Source organism: Phoxinus phoxinus (genome assembly GCF_949152265.1).
Source record: "Phoxinus phoxinus genome assembly, chromosome: 22".
In the NCBI taxonomy this organism is placed as follows: Eukaryota; Metazoa; Chordata; class Actinopteri; order Cypriniformes; family Leuciscidae; genus Phoxinus; species Phoxinus phoxinus.
In genome coordinates this window covers 17,331,235-17,351,843 of record NC_136897.1, presented here as the reverse complement: position 1 = coordinate 17,351,843, position 20,609 = coordinate 17,331,235, and the positions used below count along the sequence as shown (strand labels likewise).

Here is a 20,609-nt window from a genome sequence, read left to right as displayed (position 1 = left end):
TGTTTCTACTGACACATTCTCCGCTCCTCAAGGTTTTCAAGTCAGATTCTGTTATGTTTGATGCAGCCTGCACAAATGAGAATAGATCTGACATGTTTCAATGTGGCTCTGAAAGCTTCCTGTTCGTAATAATCGTCTTTTGTTGACCTTAACAATGGATTGTGCAAGCTACTATTATCTCTCCTGGGAATATAATGGCAAGACATTAAAGACATTTTGACACCAGCTTGTGATTTGACCAATGAAACATACAATCCTGTCACTACCCTGACAAATGCATCCCTGCAAAAGCTTTCTTTTCTGTCAGATTACTTTAAAACCAAAATAAAACCGTGCTTTGTTTCAGTTTAATCTCAATTTATGTTCTTGATTTGCTTTGCAGATTGCAGGGATTAACCGAATTTGCTGCCGCCAGTTTCCTTACGGCCCTGATGTTCATTCATGGCATGATTGCTGATAGGCGAGTTTACGAGCCACCTCTGGCTGCATGCTGATGCCTGGATCTCTGTGCCAAAGCTCCTCCTTTCCTCTCCTTCAACAACTCATTTCAGAGCTTAACGGTGAGTGAAAAAGAAAAAAAGGTCTGTTTGCACTCGTAGTAGTAATGCAGATTTGCCAGACTCTATGAATAATTCTTTGTGGTTGCACACACCTGGAAACGATTGCCCGGTCCTCAAAGGTGAGTTTGTACATTGCATTAACGGCTGTTTTGGGTCGAACAGTATTTGTTTGTTTTTTCTGTGCCAAAAGTAATAACTTCACGCCTGCTTTATTTATTTGACTCCTTTGCTTTTGCATGCTTTTATCGTATTAGAATTCCAGTCCATAATCCATACCATCACAAAAAAAAAAAAAAAAAAAAAAGATCTTATCCTCGTGTATTATCATGGTTTTCTTCTTCGAGCCATTTTCTTTGAAAAAAAAAAATGTGAATGCTGATTAATGTTTCATCAAGGGTCTGAATTGACTGGCAGTATTCATCATTTATGAAGCATGCTTCAGGTTAAGAAATGAAAGGGAATATCTGAATCAATGTAGAATCCATAAATTGTTATGGGATGTGAATGGTCCTCTCTTTCACATGTATACAGAACACGCTGCAAAGAGTGTATGATGTTCAGGGATACTGAATGGACCTGACAGTCTTAATTCATTTGAGAAGACTCAAAAAGACTACTTTAGAATTTGTCTTACCACGAACTCCAATCCTGACGCCAAGATATATTCGAACACCTATGGACATGTCACTCTTAGACATTATTTACTATAATCTTAAATGCAATTACATTAGATACAAAATATGAAACCAAGTGACATCTGCACACAAAAAATGCTTTTCTCAAAACTAACTTTCTTGGCCATCTTATTATTCCAATTACTTTAGACTTTAGTCAGTTTAAGCACCATATTTATTTCACAAGTTAACACTGATGAAAAATTTGGTTATGAGGGATAGTCTTAGTCTTTACAACGGCATTCACTGTATAAAGGTCGTAGATCAAATCATTTTCACAACCCACAACTTTTATGGAGTTTTTGTCTACTGAAAGTTTTTTTTCCAGAAAGACGTTTAATCCGCTGAACAATTGGATTGTTTTTAAACAACCGTACACTCCATTGAATGCACTGCACTTCTATCCCTCACAGCCTCATTTTTATTCCTGTCAACAATAAAACATGGCACTACCAATACAATGACATTTATACATGCATGCATAAGTGTGGCTTAAATGTCTGAAAACGTAGATATCTTAAAGATGGTAGTTTTTATGTGTGTGTTTTTGTGTGTGTGACATTGGAATTGAAAGATCTTAACTGTCTGTCTCCTCCTGCACTGACCTTGCCAGCCTATTTTCCGCCAACTTAATATCAAGCTCTGACAGCACAAGCTGACTCTACTGCCACACACACTGTGTCTCTCTGCTTCTCAAAACTTTAGTTTGGCCCCTTTTGCTTCCAGTGGCCCTGACTTTTCCTGGAGTCATATATCACGGAAAGTCTTAGCTCGTGTGTGTGTGTGTGTGTGTGTGTGTGTGTGTGTGTGTGTGTGTGTGTGTGTGTGTGTGTGTGTGTGTGTGTGTGTGTGTGTGTGTGTGTGTGTGTGTGTGTGTGTGTGTGTGTGTGTGTGTGTGTGTGTGTGAGAGAATTTCTTACATCTAGCAGTGAATAAATGGTTTTAATCTTAATCTAATAAAAAGTTGAAATGACTTCTGTACACATTTGTGTGCTTTTTTGTAGATGGAACAATGGAAAAGCAATAGATTGGAGCCTGACAGCTGTGTGCTTGAGAGAACATATTGCCCCCGTTACTTTTCTTGTTAATAACAACAATAACAACCACACAGCATTAAAAAATAAATTCCAGCTCCATATTGCCACTCATTATAACGCATTGGCAAAATGAAACCTCCTGCTCAACAATTGGAGATGCTTGTTCTGTATTAGATGACACAATCGTAAATTCATAATGTACTATGGCAAACTGTGGCGGGGACTCGTCTATGCTAATGTCCTGTGCAATAGTGACCAGATTTCCCATGTTATCCAAAGCTACTCCTTTCCCAGCAACTGCTTGTTTATTTGGTTGCAAGTCATCCTTATTTGTTCCAGTCTTTGCAAGAGATGTTTGTTTCCGAGGCATGTGCATGCACACACACATAACTTATGCATGCGCAAGCTTAGTTTAAGCCAAAAAGTGAGATCCACACCTGGTTTCACTAACCCTTGAGAAAAAGAAGAAAGCGTTTGAATAATAACAAGGGGAACAGCACCTAAAGCTGCAAATGCACAAGTTAATTGAATATTCCTCTTTATTCTCAGAAGAGGCTGGGAGAAGCAGGGAGAAGGGCCCTTGAGCGTGTCAGCATTGGATTTACCCAAGGCTGTCCAGCGTCAACCGCTGCTTCGTAAACATCGACTTGGTGTTGTGGTGACTCAAAGCCAGGCTAATCCACCATCGCCACAGATGGAATCTGATTGGGGATTTTCATCTTGTTATCTTTGCCTTCATCAGCGTGAGTCTGTCTTACCAAAGCTTTGGGCAATTCCTCCAGGGGACGGAAGGGTGAGCACTCTTGTATTATCATGACTTCAAAGGAACTTTGAAACCTAAACCCCCCCCCCCCCCCCCCCCCCCCCCCCTAAAAACTCTCTGATTAGACACATGATTTGGGATGAGGCCCCGGAGCCCACCAGCATTTGAAGAGAAACAAGAAGGCTGTTTATAATGGCTTTTATGTACATGGGCGTCTTTGACCATGGCGCATTTTGTTTTTGAATGCAAGAGCCTGTCCTGTGTGAACGACCCCTAAGCCACTTTCACAAGTGTCTTTGTGTAATTATAATGCACGTGGAGTCATTTAGAGAGTGAATAACAAATGTTCCTTAAAAGCTGTGCAGAATAGCTGCTCACGTATCACAGATTTGCTTGTTTGTCTGTACATCTTCAAACCACGGTGATGTAAATGTAAAAGCAATGACAGTGATCAGTAACATTCGCCTTTCTTCTTCATGTTTTATTGAAAGTTTCAAAAAATGATCCTCCATATAAAAGATTTCATACTAAAGCGACAGGTTAAATATATACTACGAATAGATATTATATGATAGGCATACTGGTCATCAATTAAAACTAACTGACAGCTCTGCATATTGACTATACCTATATATGATCGCTATTGCCCATATGTCCATCACATTGCTCTTTATAAAGCAGTTTTATATGCTGGATAGATGCAAACTAGGATATGAACAAGAATTATTCCAACCTTACCGCAGCATCCCCCCCACCTGCATCTCAGGAGAGTGTCGTATATTCTCATTCACCTTCCTGAGGAATATTGACCTTTGTAATAATTAGATGAGTGCTGCGGCAGCGAGTTGATAACAGCTTCTTTTCAGAGCGGGACAAGAAGCGGTTCACCCTACATGAATGTGTAATCTAGACCAGCTGTTTGTTTTTGTGTGTGTGTGTTTAAATGTGTCTTATGTGCTTTACTAATAAAAAAAGTTGTGAAATCTCTCTCTTTCTCTTTCTGTTGTAACCCTCTGCAGAGCCACCGTCATTTATTTCTTGGAAGGAGCTATTGCAGTGCTCGCTGCAGAGTTGCCATGGAGATCTGCCTCCGTTTTCCACAAGGTCAGTGTGAAAGTTGAAGGAGCTCTGCATAACAGGTCTGCTCCTTCACACAGCCCACTAAAAATATAAATAAATACTTGTTTTTTTGTTTTGTTTAAATCAATTATTTTAAGTTTAGTTTTATTGCAGATCTTTTTGAGCATTTTTATATAGATGTCTTGTTTTTTTTCCACATTTCTCCAACTTGCGTAATATTACAGTCATTTTGTCAGTTTGCCGCATTTAAAAGGGCCATTTTACTTTCATAATCGGACATATTTCTGAGTAAACAGGCTATGCAATAAGGCAAAGGGTGTGAATTTTGTCCATCAGGCCACATTTGTGACTTGGTAAATGATTAAGTCCCCATTATAAAATTGCAGATTTCAAAGAATTGTTACATTTAAGTGAAGATGCATTTATTTTTGATTTATCATTTAATTAAACATACCTGCTAGTAATAACTGTGCAATATCAACACTATACACAAAAGTTTTGAATAGTATTCTTAAATGTTTTCATTGTAATATTGTGTATATATATATATATGAGCAATAAATATCACACCATTAGGATGTAATCACAGCCGTGCTGATATAGAACCGTGATATACGAGTATATATCACGACTGTGAGTGTGATACTGATTTTAAACCAGTTTGACGGCACAAGTGTGTACTGTAAATAAATAAGAAACAACAACAGAATCTTTAAAAAGTATCTTTTGTGTGGAACTAATAAGTAATTTTAATAAATAATGTGATGTTCACTAAAGTTGAAATCACAATCACTAACCCCTTTCTTAAAGGTGCATTAAGCAACTTTTCATGTTAAAAATACCCGTTTTCTAACCCATACATGCTTAAACAATTGCCTGATGGGCTGAATGAGCCCTTCTCTGATCACTGAGGTTGTCTCTATAATCCTGTAAAGTAAAATAAATAATAGGGATTCGGGCCGGAATTTTAGACTGGGCGTGACGTCATGCGCGTTCACGGCACGCTCACATAGCTATGTCTGGCAGGTTTGTGTATTCGCCGACATTCTCCGTAGAAGATGGATTGTAAGAGACCTGCTTGTAGTTCATTAAAACAGGCTAAACCCCCGCAAATCTTCGGCGGATTAGCCTGTTTGGCTTTTATGGTAGTGCCATTTAATTGTTTATTACCTTGAGACAATTGAGTGTACTTTTTTGACCGACTGTGTAGCTTTGAGCTTTTACAAAGTAACAACTTAACGTTATATTGTTCATGAACATGTTTCCATAATAATACAATCATAAGTGGATACAGTAAACACATAACACAGTTCAACATGGAGATAGATGGAAATAAAAAACTAAGTTTTCTACTACCCCCGTTTTCCCCTCACACATAAGTGTGTAATTTACTCAATTGCCTTTCCTTTCATATTTAAAATGACTTGCAGATTTATAACTTTATTACCTCTGAAGACATTATGATTGTAAACAAAAGATTTGCGGCTGATGCTTCTTTGGTTATGAACAGCTCGTGCTCGTGCAAGCGTGCGTGTGCGTGTGGTCCATGAGCGTGCACATCTCTGGCTGCAGTTTCGCTTGCCGCCAGAGGTGGCATAGTTCTGCAAAAACTCAGAATCTTGCGCTATGCACCTTTAATACCAAATATGGCATTTTATTTTTTTATAAATAAAATATTATTTACTGAACAATGATATTTAAATGAATACTATAGCCATAATAAAAGTATAAGACGTTTGTACAATAGGAAATAAACACAAGAAAACAGTGTTCTAGTTAGTATAGGATTTATGTTAAATAAAACTATACATTTATTAAACTTAACTTTGTCCTTGGTCAAATCGATTTGCCCTGGAACAAATAACAGATTAATAAGGCAAAAGTTTGATATACCAAAAATTAGTTAGTTATACCTTTATCAACATAAGAGCCACCAGCTAATTCCTGAAGGACTGGTCGAGATGAAGCTGCGCTCGCAACTCCGAAAATGGCTAAATACGTTTATTTATATATAAATCACATATTTGAGGTCTACACAACTACATTCTTACCTAAACAATTGTTTAAACTGCATTCCATGACACAATAATAGTATTATTATTTGTAAAATGATAGTGGGTTTGCTCTTCTGGCATTGACGTTCGCTGTGAGAAATGCTGCCGGTATATCCAGCAGAAACAAGCGGAGTAATACAAATTGTGAAACAGTTAATGTGTGATATTAGTCGAATAGCGCATTGCTGGATTTTTCACCGGGCTGGTGCTGGAGTTGGAGCTGGTGCTCGGTCTATCAGATTTGAGAACCAGAACTAACTATATATTGAATATATTTTAAATGTCATTTATTCCTGTGATGGCAAAGTTGAATTTTCAGCATCATTACTCCAGTCTTCAGTGTCACATGATCCTTCATACATCATTCTATGCTGATTTGGTTCTTAAAAAAAAAAAAAAAAAAAAACACTACTTCACATTATTAATGCTGAAAATAATAATGCTTTTGTTTGAATTATTTTTTCTGGATTCCTTGACGAATAGAAAGTAGAGAAGAACAGCATTTAATTGAAATAGAAATATTTTGTCAAATAAAAATTGTCTTTACTGACACTTTTGATCAATTTATCTCACTGGAAAATGTAGGTGTTTTGTAAAGGCCTCATTTTATGCTGTACTCCATAGCTCCCAATGTGTGATGACAGAGGACTGACAACCTAAACTGGCATTTTTCATCAGAGGTACCACTAGTGTCCAAGCATGAAAGAGGCAGGCTTCCAGGATGGAGATGCAGAATGACAGCAAGGCTTATCAAACGCTTTTTCTCTCAAACAACAGCCACTTTGACTTTTGTAGAAAGTAAAGAAATGTGTTTTGACACCCCTCATCCACCCCCCCCCCCCTATAGTTAATCATTTTATCCCTTAAAACTCATGTTTGATCACCAAAATGACATATTTTAAAAAATTCCTTGAAAAAAGAATGTCTTCATGGTTTAAAATTGCTTGAATGTAACTCTACTACACCCTTGCCTCATTTACTAATATACGTGGTTCTATGAAAGTATAAATTAGCCCCGCCTCCACGCACTCACACCAGCTCAGAGATCCACTCGTTGACGATCACACACGTGATGTGATTGGTTACAAGGTAGTTTGTGATGTCAGAAACACCAGCGATTTCAAACTGCGTTTTTGAGATAAAATACTCAGCAATGGTGATAACTTATGGTTTGTCTTAAAGCATATTAAAAACACCACATAGACATACAAACAACATTAAAAACTTGATTTCTTTAAACTCTTTTAGAACAAAATGATTACGGTGTACATGTTATCCTAACTAGAGTGATGTCAGTTGTAAAGTAAATATTTTTTAGTAAAACTGAACATTTTGTTACACTTTATTTTAAGGTGACAGTTACATTGTACTTACTCAAATAAGTCCTCAGTGATATTAATTAACTACATGTACTTAATATAGAGTTACGGTTAGTTACTTGAAATTATGCATCATTTACTGTTATTACTATAGTAAGTATGTGTAACTACGTCACCTTAAAATAAAGTGTTACTGAACATTTTTCTTTCATTTTCTGGTTGAACTCTTTTAACTCTTTTCTTCTTTCTAGTTCAAAGATACAATGCTAAGTATTTGTTTCCGTTAAAAAAGAACTCTGGCCTGAGGTTTTTCATTAATGGGAAAGTCTTTCACACGTGGAGTAAACATCAGCTCTTTAAACATCTCTCGTATTTCTTCTTTTATATTTCAGGAAAGCCCTGCAGTGATTACTGAATACTCTATGCGTTTTCTTGATCAGCATTTTTGCACCTTTTTGTATTTTTTTTCGTTGTTCCTTTTTTTTCTGGATGGGGGGTGGGGGTGTGTGTGCCGATTACAGTATTTTCTCCCTTACTAAATGTGAACAGTGGCCGCTTGATGCACTGTGTAATTCTATAAATGTGTTCATGTCTCTGACATCTCAGTTTTCTTTTCGTTCGGTCTGTCTGGGATGTCTGTTAAGAGCTGTGGTGTTGATGAGAGACAGATGGATAGGCCAAAGAAAGTGAAACTTAAATATCAAGGATAAATCAGGGGTTAAATTGAACTGGAGCAAACCAGAGCTGTGTTCCATCTCTATTTAGTGGGTGTACTCACTCGAAAAACCTTCATTGCATTACATTAAACATTATGCTTAGTCAGTGCATAAAATTGAAAGAAACTAATTTCTGGTAGACATCCACTGATATGTACAGTACTAGCAATTTTGAGTTATATAAAAATTTACACTATTGTTAAAAAAAATGTTTTTAATGTTAAACATTTTTTTCAAAAAAACATTGTTCACTAAGTATCATTTATTTGATCAACAATACAGTAAAAACAGTAATATTGTGAAGTATTATTACAATGTAACTATCACTTTTGATCAATTTAATGCATCCTTTCTGAATAAAAGTATGAATTTCTTTAAAAAAAAATCTTACCGACCCCAAACTTTTACAGTAAATAGTAGTAAATGTTCTTGTAAAATGCCAGAATAATATCACTGGACTATCTCTTATCTGATATAACTTATCATTTGTTTGCATCACTGTTTAAACTCAAAGTCTCTCTATTATTCACTTCTCTCTTTTTGTTCTCACCAGAATAACGGCACAATGGTGTTGAAGGGATAAATCCATCTCAAGCTGAAAGAAGGGGCAAATTAAACGCGCAAACTGGTACGTTCAATGCGCAGCTCAATTAGACAGTCATTGCCGAACTTCACCGAAAGTGACAAGAGAACAAGAGCAAGGGATCAGCCTGTGCTGTTTGCAGATCATGAAAGAGTGTTTCCTCAAGCGTCCTCTGAAACTAGCTCTGCTGGTTGAGTCTTCCATGCGGGTCCCCTGCTGGTGGGAGGATGACTCATGCTCAGAGTGACCTTCTGTCATACCGCCCTCAATAATATTGACAGAGGCTTGCCTGTGGTCCTTACATTCATCTTCATTAGCACTTGGCTTTAAGCATCAATGTCAGTGTCCACTCCTGGGAGGCTTTCATTGCTATCTCTGCTTCTGTCTGCCCCAGTCGCCACATCTTTCATCCTCTTCCTGCCATTGCTTAGCTTAGAGGAAGCTCAATCAGACTATCAGCCGAGACATGCTTGCCTGCAATCTTCCCTTTTTTACTTCTGAAAACTAGGGCAAAGCAGAGGAAAACATCGATCTAGGAAGATAATTGCTTAAAGGTATAGTTCACTTTAAAATTAGAATCTTTCATCATTTACTAACCCTGTCGTCCTAAACCTGACTGACTTACATTCTTTATCAAATAAACACAACCTTGGTGAGCATAAGAGACTTCTTTCAAAGACAAAACAATCTTAGAGACCCCAAACTTTGGTTACACTTTATTTTAAGGTGACGCAGTTACATTATACGTACTCAAATAAGTACTGAGTAATATACTTACAATAGAGTTAGGGTTAGTTCTTTGTAATTATGCATAATTTACTGTTATTACTATAGTAAGTGCATGTAATCGGCTAACTTGTAACTATGTCACATCAAAATAAAATGTTACCCAAACATTTGAACAGTCGTATATATTCCAAGTCTTCTAAAGCTGTATGATAACTTTGTATTAGTTATTTACTGAAATCCTCCCTTCTACTGCAGCTCTCAAAAATGGCGCCATTAGAGGAATTTAACAAGTGATGAACCAATAAAGTTTGGATGTTCTTCAGGATCAATATATTATTCTTAATTTCACTATTTTAGTTACACAGAAGAAGAAGAAAGTCATAGAGAGCGACATGAGGGTGGAAAAACGATGGCAGAAATCTTTTAGGTGAAGGCTACCTTTAATTTTCTGTAACTTTGTGCGTCCAGTTTAACAAGAATATAGTCTGTGTTGTTCGTGTATTTCCTGTGTGTTTACATTGTTTGTTGCAGTTACTTTATCAGTATTTATGTCCTAGTCTGTGTACAGTACATGCGTATGTTATCGTTTGCTGCACAGAAAGAGTCATCCATCATCTCCTGTAGTCAGCGTGGGACCTACTGTTGAAGACCACAGCTAGCAGGGCTCTGCCGCACATCAGTGTATCCCTATCAGCTTCAGCGCGGTCAGAACAGGTGAGGATTATCTTTACTTCACGCTGGTAGTCTCTCTAGCTCTTTACACAATCCCTTCCCCACTGCTGCTGTCACACCCAGAAAGACCAAACGGAAATGCTCTCCTTTGGTGCTTTAAATGAGCTGTGCGTACATCCAAGAAATGTGCACACTGCCGTCTGCCGTAGTAACATGACCCTGCTGAGAGTTTAAACACAGCATGAATGTTTCGCCAATCATTATTACATATCCGGGTCTTTAGCGACCCGGATCTATGTCTAACGCGGATGGGTGGCAATAATACAAAACTCTCCTGATATTAGAGTAACAATCACAGAAGAATAAAATAAAGCATATTTTGTTAACTTCTGGAGCTTGGAAGGAATCAGTTTGAGAAGATGTTTTATCATCATAAAACTTGTCAGAGCTCATTTCCCAGTAGCTACATTCAGAATCTCAAACATAGTCTCAGAACTACAATTCGCTGTCAGCTGTTTATTAGACTTTACCATCTTTGGAATAAAGGTGAATTGTAGTTATTCAGTCATCAAAGGGTTGGATTTTTGTTTTTGTCTCTTATGCTCACCAAGGCAAAAATACAGTTGTTTATTGTGAAATATTATTACAATTGAATATATTTAAAATGTAATTTGCTAAATAAAATAAATACATTTTAACACCTTAAAAAAAAATATTTTAATCAAAAAAATTCTCCACCTTAAAACTAAAACTTAATGTTATGACATTACTTATTTGGGTTTTATACAGTAGTACGTTATTATTTTGTCATGAAGAAAAATACATTTAATTTTATAATTGTTTTGTGACTGTACAAACGGCTTTGCGTGTGTGGCCCCTTTAAGACTTGTTGCCCCTTTAATTGGTGACGCAAAGTGTTCTGTGAGGAGAAATGCGAGCCGATCCGAGTTGAAGTGTTATATGTGTGCGTGCATCCTATAAAGTGAGTTAATTATTCTTATTAATATACACTTAGGAGAAAGTTTGTGTTGTAATCTTGCATATAATGGTTGATTGTTGGAGTTGTTACTATATTTGAGTGTTTGATCGTGTTTAACTAACGATCGTTACATGCATGATCATATTAATCTGCCGTCGAATTATGCAATTGCTTTTATTATAATGCTGTCATATTTTATGTTGAGAGAGATCGTTTTTTCATGTTCAAGAAAGATGTCTGTAGTAAATTGCCAATATAAGTGTGAGTTGATTTAGTTAAAGCAGTTAGAGATTATAGTTAGATGGTCTATTCAGATGCTAATATGGCTAATCAAGAAGCTATTGTGTCACTCTTATTGCAATTAATATTCCACACAGATTGTAATATTGGATTGTTAAATAATTGGATCTGAAGTCTGTATTATTTACTAATTGCAATTGTTATTTATCTTTGTACAGACCACACACAAATATATGCTTCAGTAAAGACATCAAAGGAAAGAACTGTGGTTGACTGAGTTCCTGGGTTCTGATAGGCCCATCCAGGGCGAGTGTTGCTTATCCTACAGTCATTAAGAAATAACATTCAAATTTCCAATTCCAAATATAACAAATGGTCCTTCGAGCCGGATACACTTCCCTGGATCAAGATGTCAGCCAGTTCAGCACCAGTAAACCCCTCAGTTCGCCCAAAGCGCCGTCCGGTCTATTTACAAGATTATGAGGTGGATTTCCCAAGGCTTCATAAATCAGCTTCACCAGTTAGTATGAGAGAACAAACAGTGGATTCATCTGATGACGATTACACTTCATCACGCATTAGAGTATCTGCAGCAAAACCTCAAATAGCTCATAGTTTACCTGGTTTTTCTTCCCTTTCGAGACTGACCGTAAGGGATGAGCATCATGACCTCCCAAACCTTCTACATCAACGCATTTCCAACTCTTTCCACCAGTCATCACCACAATGTCCGGATCGACAACTACAGTTCGAATCCAATGCAGAGTCCCTTCCCCTTGGTGATGGATACCAGAGCGATCGGTCAGATGCTAGCTCTATAAAGTTGCAAAGGATCTCAGAGGAGAATGCTAGACTCCGTGAAACACAGCAGGCCATTAAAGCTGACCTCAAACGAATCGAAACAGCCAAAGATGAGTTGATTCAGCTTTTAGACAGAGCTTGTAGTCTGCAAAGGCCTTTATCCACTCCTCAGATCCAGTCTAATCATCCATCAGTTAAATTCCACCATGCAGAGCATGTGAATGATGAAGACTGGCCAGAGCCTCCTCCACCCATCGCATATGAAGAGCCAGTAACTATTAATCAGCATGACAAGCAAAGGCTTTACAGCAGTACAAGGGCCACACCAACTTTCACTTCAGTGGAGAAGACTATGGATTTCTGCCATCCAAGTCAGTATGATGAGCAGCTGCAGTATGGTCAGTACCCTGCCCAAATGATACGTCCTCAGTACGTTTATGACCACCCATGGGACTCATCCACACGTCCTAATACTGAACATCACAGAATGGCATCCTATAATGTGGCACCTCCCATGGCATCTACGGATCTGACTGAGAAACATTATAAAGGACCATGCCCCACCATCCCATATTTCCGCAACAAAGATCCAAGTGAGTTTGCCCGATTAAAAATGGCCTTAGACAACCTTTTGCCATCTGATAGTACTGAAATGTTCAAATATCAGGTCCTGGTCGACCATCTGAAATTGGACGATGCTTGTCTAATAGCAGACTCCTTCTTGCACTCCCCTACACCTTATAGAGACACTATGATGGCCCTCAATGAACGGTTCGGTCAGCCCCACCAGATAGCATTAAAAAGGATTGCTACTATTCTTGATGCTCCTGATATAAGCCGCAATGACCCATCAGCCTTTGAGAAGTTCTCCCTTCAAGTGCAGTCTCTAGTTGGTCTGCTAAAGACATTAGGACAGGCAGGTAGCATTGAGCTGCAGTGTGGGTCGCATGTTGCACGCCTCCTCAGTAAGCTGCCACCTGAAAGACGAGCTGATTTTCGCCGCCACATGTTACACCGGCCTGGGGTGACATACTCATTGATGGATCTGGCCGAGTGGCTAAAACATGAATCTTGGTGCCAAAGCTATGATGATCAGTCAGCAAGAGGAGATAGCCGGCCCAAACGAGAGTCTCGGGTAGCTCCATGGTCACGCCGAACCACTGCCACTGTACTGACTGGATCTGGGAACAGTGCTGAGGTAACAAACACTACATATTCTTCTGCAAAGGTTGACGAGAAGGCTAAGAGTAGGCCTTCAGTATATTGTTCCTACTGTCAGAACTCTGAGCATGCATTCAGTCAATGCCCCAAAATTCCAACCCTCACCAAAGATCAGCTCTCAGAGTGGATACGTGCCAATAGGAGATGCTGGCGTTGTGGTCTTGCTCATCAGGCTATCCACTGTGGTCTAAAGAAACCATGTCCGCTTTGTCAGAGAAAGCATCTACGAATCCTCCATGAGGTAAATGAGAGGCCTGTCATAAAGGCATCCAAAACAGAGGTTTGCCTAGTCAGCTCAGCATCACAAACGTTGTACCTGAACAAACCAGTCAGCAGTAATAAGGTTTTACTCAAAGTTGTCAGAGTACTCTTACACCATGGCAATTGCACACTGGACACATTCGCAATCCTTGATGATGGCTCTGAGCGTACGATGCTCCTGCCAGAGGCAGCACAGAAGCTTGGCTTAAGAGGTACACAAGAAAGCTTAGCTCTGAGAACAATCCGTCATGATGTGCAAACCCTTGATGGAGCTTCAGTCTCATTCTCCATTTCTCCATACTACAATCCGAAGAAGCGATATCTCATATCCAGAGCCTTTACTGCCCCACAGCTTGATCTAGTTGATCACTCTTACCCAATTCCCAAGCTGCAGAAGCAATACAAACACTTGATTGGACTACCACTTCAGCATTTTGAAAAGGCAAAACCTCTTGTCCTTGTTGGTGCAGATCAAACTCACATAATCTCACCAATTGAGCCAGTAAGACTTGGTCCACCTGGGGGTCCAGCTGCAATAAGAACCAAATTAGGATGGACACTCCAGGGCCCTACCAGCCTGTTGGAGCAGAGACTTAAGCCAAACCAGTGTCTCCACATATCCATTCCTCTCAGCACCACAGAACTGTTCAAGAATGTTGAAAGGCTGTGGCAAGTGGATGTTTTGCCATTTCAGAATGAAAAGGAGTGCACAAGATCCAAGCAGGATCAAATGGCCATTGAGTTACTGGAAACCAAGACCGTTCGTGTAGAGGTAGATGGAATACGTCGATATGCAACACCCTTGTTACGCAAGTGTGACATGCCCTATCTTCATGCCACTATGGAAGCGGTCATGCCACGCCTACGAAGTACTGAGAGGAAACTCGCAAGAGACCCAAAACAAGCTGAAGCTTATTCCTCAGAAATCCAGAAATTGGTTCAGTCCGGAGCTATCAGAAAGATCCTTCCAAAAGATATGGAAAGAGACGGTGAATCCTGGTTCATTCCACACCATATGGTGCGCCACAATGAAAAGAATCGTGTGGTGTTTGATTGCTCCTTCCAGTTCAGTGGCCTCAGTTTAAATGATTCACTCCTCGCTGGGCCCACCTTGGGCTCATCACTTCTTGGGGTCTTACTCAGATTCCGTGAGCATGCAGTGGCCATCAGTGCAGACATCCGGGGCATGTTTCATCAGGTCCGCCTTCTTCCAGAAGATAGACCACTTCTTCGGTTTGTCTGGCGTGACTCAAAGGAGAAGGGTCCACCTGATGTCTTTGAATGGCAAGTTCTGCCATTTGGCACAACCTGCAGCCCCTGCTGTGCTACCTTTGCCTTACAACGGCATGTGAAAGAACATAGTCAACCTGGTGAAGACGTGAGATTCTCAGTCGAACGATGCTTCTACGTTGACAATTGCTTGCAGAGCTTGTCATCACCAGAGGAGGCTAAGCAGTTGGTTGACAAGCTGAGGGAGCTGTTAGCTGAAGGAGGCTTTGAGTTGAGACAATGGGCCAGCAATGTGCCATCTGTCATTCACCATCTTCCACGTGAAGCAAGATCGGAAGGTCTGGAACTCTGGCTAGCCCATGAAAGGACAGATGTCCAGGAGTCCACATTGGGTCTTAGCTGGAATTGTCCTGTGGATGTCCTGACGTACCGTCACCGGTCCATAAATCATGGCGCTCCTACCATGAGGATTATCTATAAAGTTTTAGCAAGTCAGTACGACCCCCTGGGCTATATCCTGCCATTTACCACCAGGGCTAAAGTACTGGTCCAACAACTGTGGAGCAAGCAGCACAGCTGGGATGACACCAAACTTCCCCAAACTCTAGTCCAGAGCTGGAACGAATGGGAAGGTGAGCTGCAGTTTCTTCACAAGATCAGTTTCCCAAGGTCATATGTACCAGTTTCAGTAGATCAAACCAGATCTGTTACAGACCTTCATGTATTCAGTGATGCCTCAGAGAGTTCATATGGAGCAGTCACTTATCTGCGCACCGAAGATCAGCTTGGTAATATCCATCTGTCATTCGTACTGGCACGGTCTAGAGTAGCACCAAAAAGAGTCCTGTCAATGCCCCGTTTGGAGCTCTGTGCTGCTGTAATTGGTGCTCAGTTGGCAAATCTGTTAAAGAAAGAGTTAACTTTGTCACTTCGCCACACAGTTCTTTGGACAGACTCCACCACTGTGCTGTCCTGGATTCAATCAGAGTCCTGCCATTTTAAAGTCTTCGTCGGTACAAGAGTGGCCGAAATCCACGAGCTTACCAACTTCACTGCCTGGCGATATGTGAATTCTGGTCAAAATCCCGCAGACGACCTCACAAGAGGAAAGACTCTGAAAGAACTTGCTAAGCCCAACAGATGGAGCCAGGGGCCCCCATTCCTGCTCCTTCCACCTGAAAGCTGGCCCGCAAACCCTACAGAGCGCTCTGAGATTGACAAGTCTGAGCTTAAGAAATCTGCATTCTGTGGAGTAGTAGCTGTAGATGAACCAACTGGCAATAAGTACAGGACATGGGCAGAACTAGTAAAGGCCACTGCACAGGAGCTACATGGGGCGGCTAGACAGTCAGGAGAACCTACAGCAAACACGTATCAAGCAGCAGAGACATGCATACTCCAGAAGGTGCAAAATGAGAGTTTTCCTGAGGAATTGCAACGACTGAAATCAGGCAAGGCTCTTCAACATAATAGCCGCTTACTCACACTAGCTCCAGAATATGACATGGCTACCAATCTAATCCAGGTTGGTGGTAGGCTAAGACGTGCTGAAACCTTGGATCCTGCCTTGAAACATCCCATTGTACTAGATTCTAAACATCCAGCTGTGAAGTTACTCCTCCAAGATTATGATAAAAGACTCTGCCATCCAGGCCCTGATCGGGTGATTGCAGAGATAAGAAGACAGTTCTGGGTTCTAAGAGGAAGAGCAGCCATCCGCAGCTTACAGCATGCCTGTACAGAATGCCAACGTCTGAGAGCCAAACCTACCATTCCCAAAATGGCAGACCTTCCTTTAGCACGCTTGCGCCTCCACAAGCCAGCCTTTCATTCAACTGGGATGGATTGTTTCGGTCCCTTCCTTGTGAAGATTGGTCGACGAGTAGAAAAGAGGTGGGGAATCCTCTACAAGTGTCTTACCACTCGGGCTGTACACCTAGATCTTCTGTACAGTTTGGACACCGATTCCTTTCTGATGTCACTTCGAAGGTTCATTGCACGTAGAGGCTCCCCTGTAGAATTACTGTCAGACCAAGGAACAAATTTCCGAGGTGGGGAAAGAGAACTCCGGGAAGCATTCCAGTGTATGTCACCTGATCTTCAGCAAAGACTTGCACCACAGAAGATTGCATTCCATTTTAATCCTCCAGCAGCACCACACTTTGGGGGAGTGTGGGAGAGGGAGATAAGATCCATTAAAATGGCACTATCTGCGACTATTGGAGCCCAAACAGTATCAGAAGAAGTACTCAGGACTGTGTTGGTTGAAGTGGAGAACATCCTTAATTCAAAACCCCTGGGGTATGTATCTTCCAATGTGGCTGATCCTGATCCGGTAACGCCCAACCTTCTTCTCATGGGGCGGCTAGATAACTCCCTGCCTGCAGTCATATACCCTAAAGAAGAAAGCCTAAGTCGTCGCCGGTGGAGACACTCCCAGGTGCTAGCCGACCACTTCTGGTCCTCCTTTATCCGCCATTACCTTCCGAACCTGCAGGCCAGACAGAAATGGCACCGCACCTTCCCTAATATAACTACGGGCACGATAGTCATGATAGTGGATCCCCAACAGTCCAGAGCACATTGGCCTATTGGAAGAGTTGTTCAAGTGCACCCCAGTCAAGACTCGCAAGTGAGATCAGTGGACGTCCAAGTTCAAGGGAAGGTTTATACTAGACCTGTGGCTCGACTGGTGGCTCTACCCCCCATTCCTGAAGATACGGAAGAGCCCAATACACCCACTGCAGCATCGGTAACTCACACGCAATCATCTTAAATGTCAAATTAAACACACAATTTGGGGGCGGCTGTACAAACGGCTTTGCGTGTGTGGCCCCTTTAAGACTTGTTGCCCCTTTAATTGGTGACGCAAAGTGTTCTGTGAGGAGAAATGCGAGCCGATCCGAGTTGAAGTGTTATATGTGTGCGTGCATCCTATAAAGTGAGTTAATTATTCTTATTAATATACACTTAGGAGAAAGTTTGTGTTGTAATCTTGCATATAATGGTTGATTGTTGGAGTTGTTACTATATTTGAGTGTTTGATCGTGTTTAACTAACGATCGTTACATGCATGATCATATTAATCTGCCGTCGAATTATGCAATTGCTTTTATTATAATGCTGTCATATTTTATGTTGAGAGAGATCGTTTTTTCATGTTCAAGAAAGATGTCTGTAGTAAATTGCCAATATAAGTGTGAGTTGATTTAGTTAAAGCAGTTAGAGATTATAGTTAGATGGTCTATTCAGATGCTAATATGGCTAATCAAGAAGCTATTGTGTCACTCTTATTGCAATTAATATTCCACACAGATTGTAATATTGGATTGTTAAATAATTGGATCTGAAGTCTGTATTATTTACTAATTGCAATTGTTATTTATCTTTGTACAGACCACACACAAATATATGCTTCAGTAAAGACATCAAAGGAAAGAACTGTGGTTGACTGAGTTCCTGGGTTCTGATAGGCCCATCCAGGGCGAGTGTTGCTTATCCTACAGTCCTTAAGAAATAACATTCAAATTTCCAATTCCAAATATAACAGTGACAGTTAAAAGTCACTTTTAAATTCAGAAATCTGAAATGATTTACTTAACAATTGTGGCAAATTGTTTAAAATGTGATATTTACTTCTCAAATGTAACTTTTCACAAATTTGCAGTTGTATTTGTTATTTGTTTGCTAGAGCATTTTCAAAACACTACTGCAGTGCAACCTCACTGCAACATATGAAATACTTGAAAAGTGTTTTGTGCTTGCTGGGCCATTCCACCACAAAGCTTCAGTGCCCACATTTCTCTTTCAAACAAGCACATACACACAAAAACACCTGACAGTTTGTAATATTTAAGTTCAGCACTTTTTGTTTGTGTTTTTTTAAAATCTCCTGCTACTGCATTGTGTTAGATGTTCTAGCCAGAACTCAGTGCCCCCCCCCCCCCCCTTCCAATATAGCGCACCCTGCTTCTGCCTTCCAATCTAATGTTATTCAATCTGTAAATCTAGGCTACAGAATGTCACTGCACTGGAGGCAAAACATGCATCAAATATGCAGAATAATATTAACCTGCTGGAGCTTTTTTTTTTTTTTTTTTTCATGAGGGTCAGCAGTGAACGAGACTGATCGATTGTTTTTCGCAAGTTGCCGGGTAAGTATTTATTTTTTCCTTACAAGCATAGCAGCATTGTAGATTGCCTCATTTTAAGAGTGCTTCGCCCTTCTTTGTTTCGCCTCCATGGTTTTTTTTGGCAGTCGTTTAGCTTGACGGATACAATGCTGTGAGGTCTCAACTTCATCACCACCTACGAGTTTAACTTATATTTATGCAACGAAGCTTACATCCTCCCCTCTGCATGCTTTCATCCACAACTTCACAAGCCCACTTTGCGCTCTTTGTTTCCGTATTTATTTTCATTTTCGTAATAAAATCAAATGGCGGTTCCAGAAGCCACTGCATCGATTGAGGCTGACACTGATTGATGACCCGTTTTTTCCATTGTGCTGATGGATACACTAATGGAGTTCAGTCTCAGCCCAGTGCTGAGATGGTCTCGGTGCAGGGGTTTAAGTTTGATTAACTAAAACCTCCTGCAGGCCACCGAGAGCCAGACTCCTCCGCTGCTGCGCCATGAACCCCAGTCAGCCATTTACTGACCTACACAATCTTTCAAAACCTTCAGGATGTGTGTGATAGAGTTTGTGTATCTGCACTTGTGTATGTGTAGCCATGAGTGAAAACCACTCAATAAACCTTTATACTTAACCTTCGCTTTGAAATACTGCAGAACACTTCAAACGCTGAGCTTATATCACATTTCCTTTGTTTGTGTGTCTATTCTGGCCAGCTTATAGACTGCCTGTGCTGACATCCCAGTGTGTGTGATATCCCTGGCAGAGTGTGTGGAAACACAATGTGGGGACAAGGCAAAACTGGCTTGTAGAAGACCACTTTGGACGAGGACATATGAGACGCTTGGCTCATTCTGGAGATCACAGTCCACGACTGAACCATGTTCTCAAGAGCTGTAAGAGTCTTGAATGCTTCATAATGGCTTCTGTTTTGCTTTTTCCAAGATGCATTTCTTCCACCTACATAATAATGCATAAATCCAGGCATTTGAATGCCTCTATACACCACAGGCAATGAATTTAAGTGTGGTGCATTGATCTAAAACTAAATACTCTGAATTTCATCATTATGCCCAGTGTGTTACAAGGGGCGTCTCACAATAGAAGAAAGAAAAGCACACTTTGATTTATTCATATTTTCATGCATCCTCTTGTGCAAAGTTAATTGCTATTGTTTTCTTGCAGTGTATTATGTATTCTTCAATATACTTGTGTTTTAATGTGCCATGTCCCATGATGATTATTTGTTAATTAGATTTAGGATGTTATGCTATTAATATACAGTATAGTAGTTAATTTTAGGATCTGGTTTGGTTTAAAGATGGTCAGTATTCCCCTATACAGCACACGACAGCAATATATTTTCAAATTAACTGTTTATCTGTTTGTTTGTGATATTATCCTTCATTTATTTATTTATTTATTGTGGATCAGTAGTAAAAGTAGATTAATGTCAGCATATGTAGGCCTGTAGAATACCCCATGTTTAGATGACGTGTTACTGGTGCTTGGAGGCTGCTGACCTCTTCCTTACCCTCAGTACTTTCCCTCCAGT

General features: G+C 40.2%; 2 protein-coding genes across 2 annotated transcripts in view; one reads left to right on the top strand and one right to left on the bottom strand.

The window, feature by feature from the left end:
- lrrn2 (leucine rich repeat neuronal 2) overlaps positions 1 to 20,609 on the bottom strand; it is a 53,961-nt gene that overhangs the window by 6,169 nt on the left and 27,183 nt on the right. The gene's annotated exons all lie outside the window — the stretch shown is intronic.
- LOC306990495 (uncharacterized protein) lies at positions 11,787 to 18,462 on the top strand. The gene is made up of 2 exons (XM_079597389.1): positions 11,787 to 17,860; positions 18,316 to 18,462. Exon 1 carries the CDS (start codon positions 11,816 to 11,818, stop codon positions 17,693 to 17,695), a length of 5,880 nt encoding a protein of 1,959 aa, XP_079453515.1. The 5' UTR covers positions 11,787 to 11,815; the 3' UTR covers positions 17,696 to 17,860; positions 18,316 to 18,462.

What these genes read in the sequence shown, in the direction of transcription:
- LOC306990495 (XM_079597389.1), top strand. Translation starts at nt 11,816, where the DNA reads ATGTCAGCCAGTTCAGCACCAGTAAACCCCTCAGTTCGCCCAAAGCGC.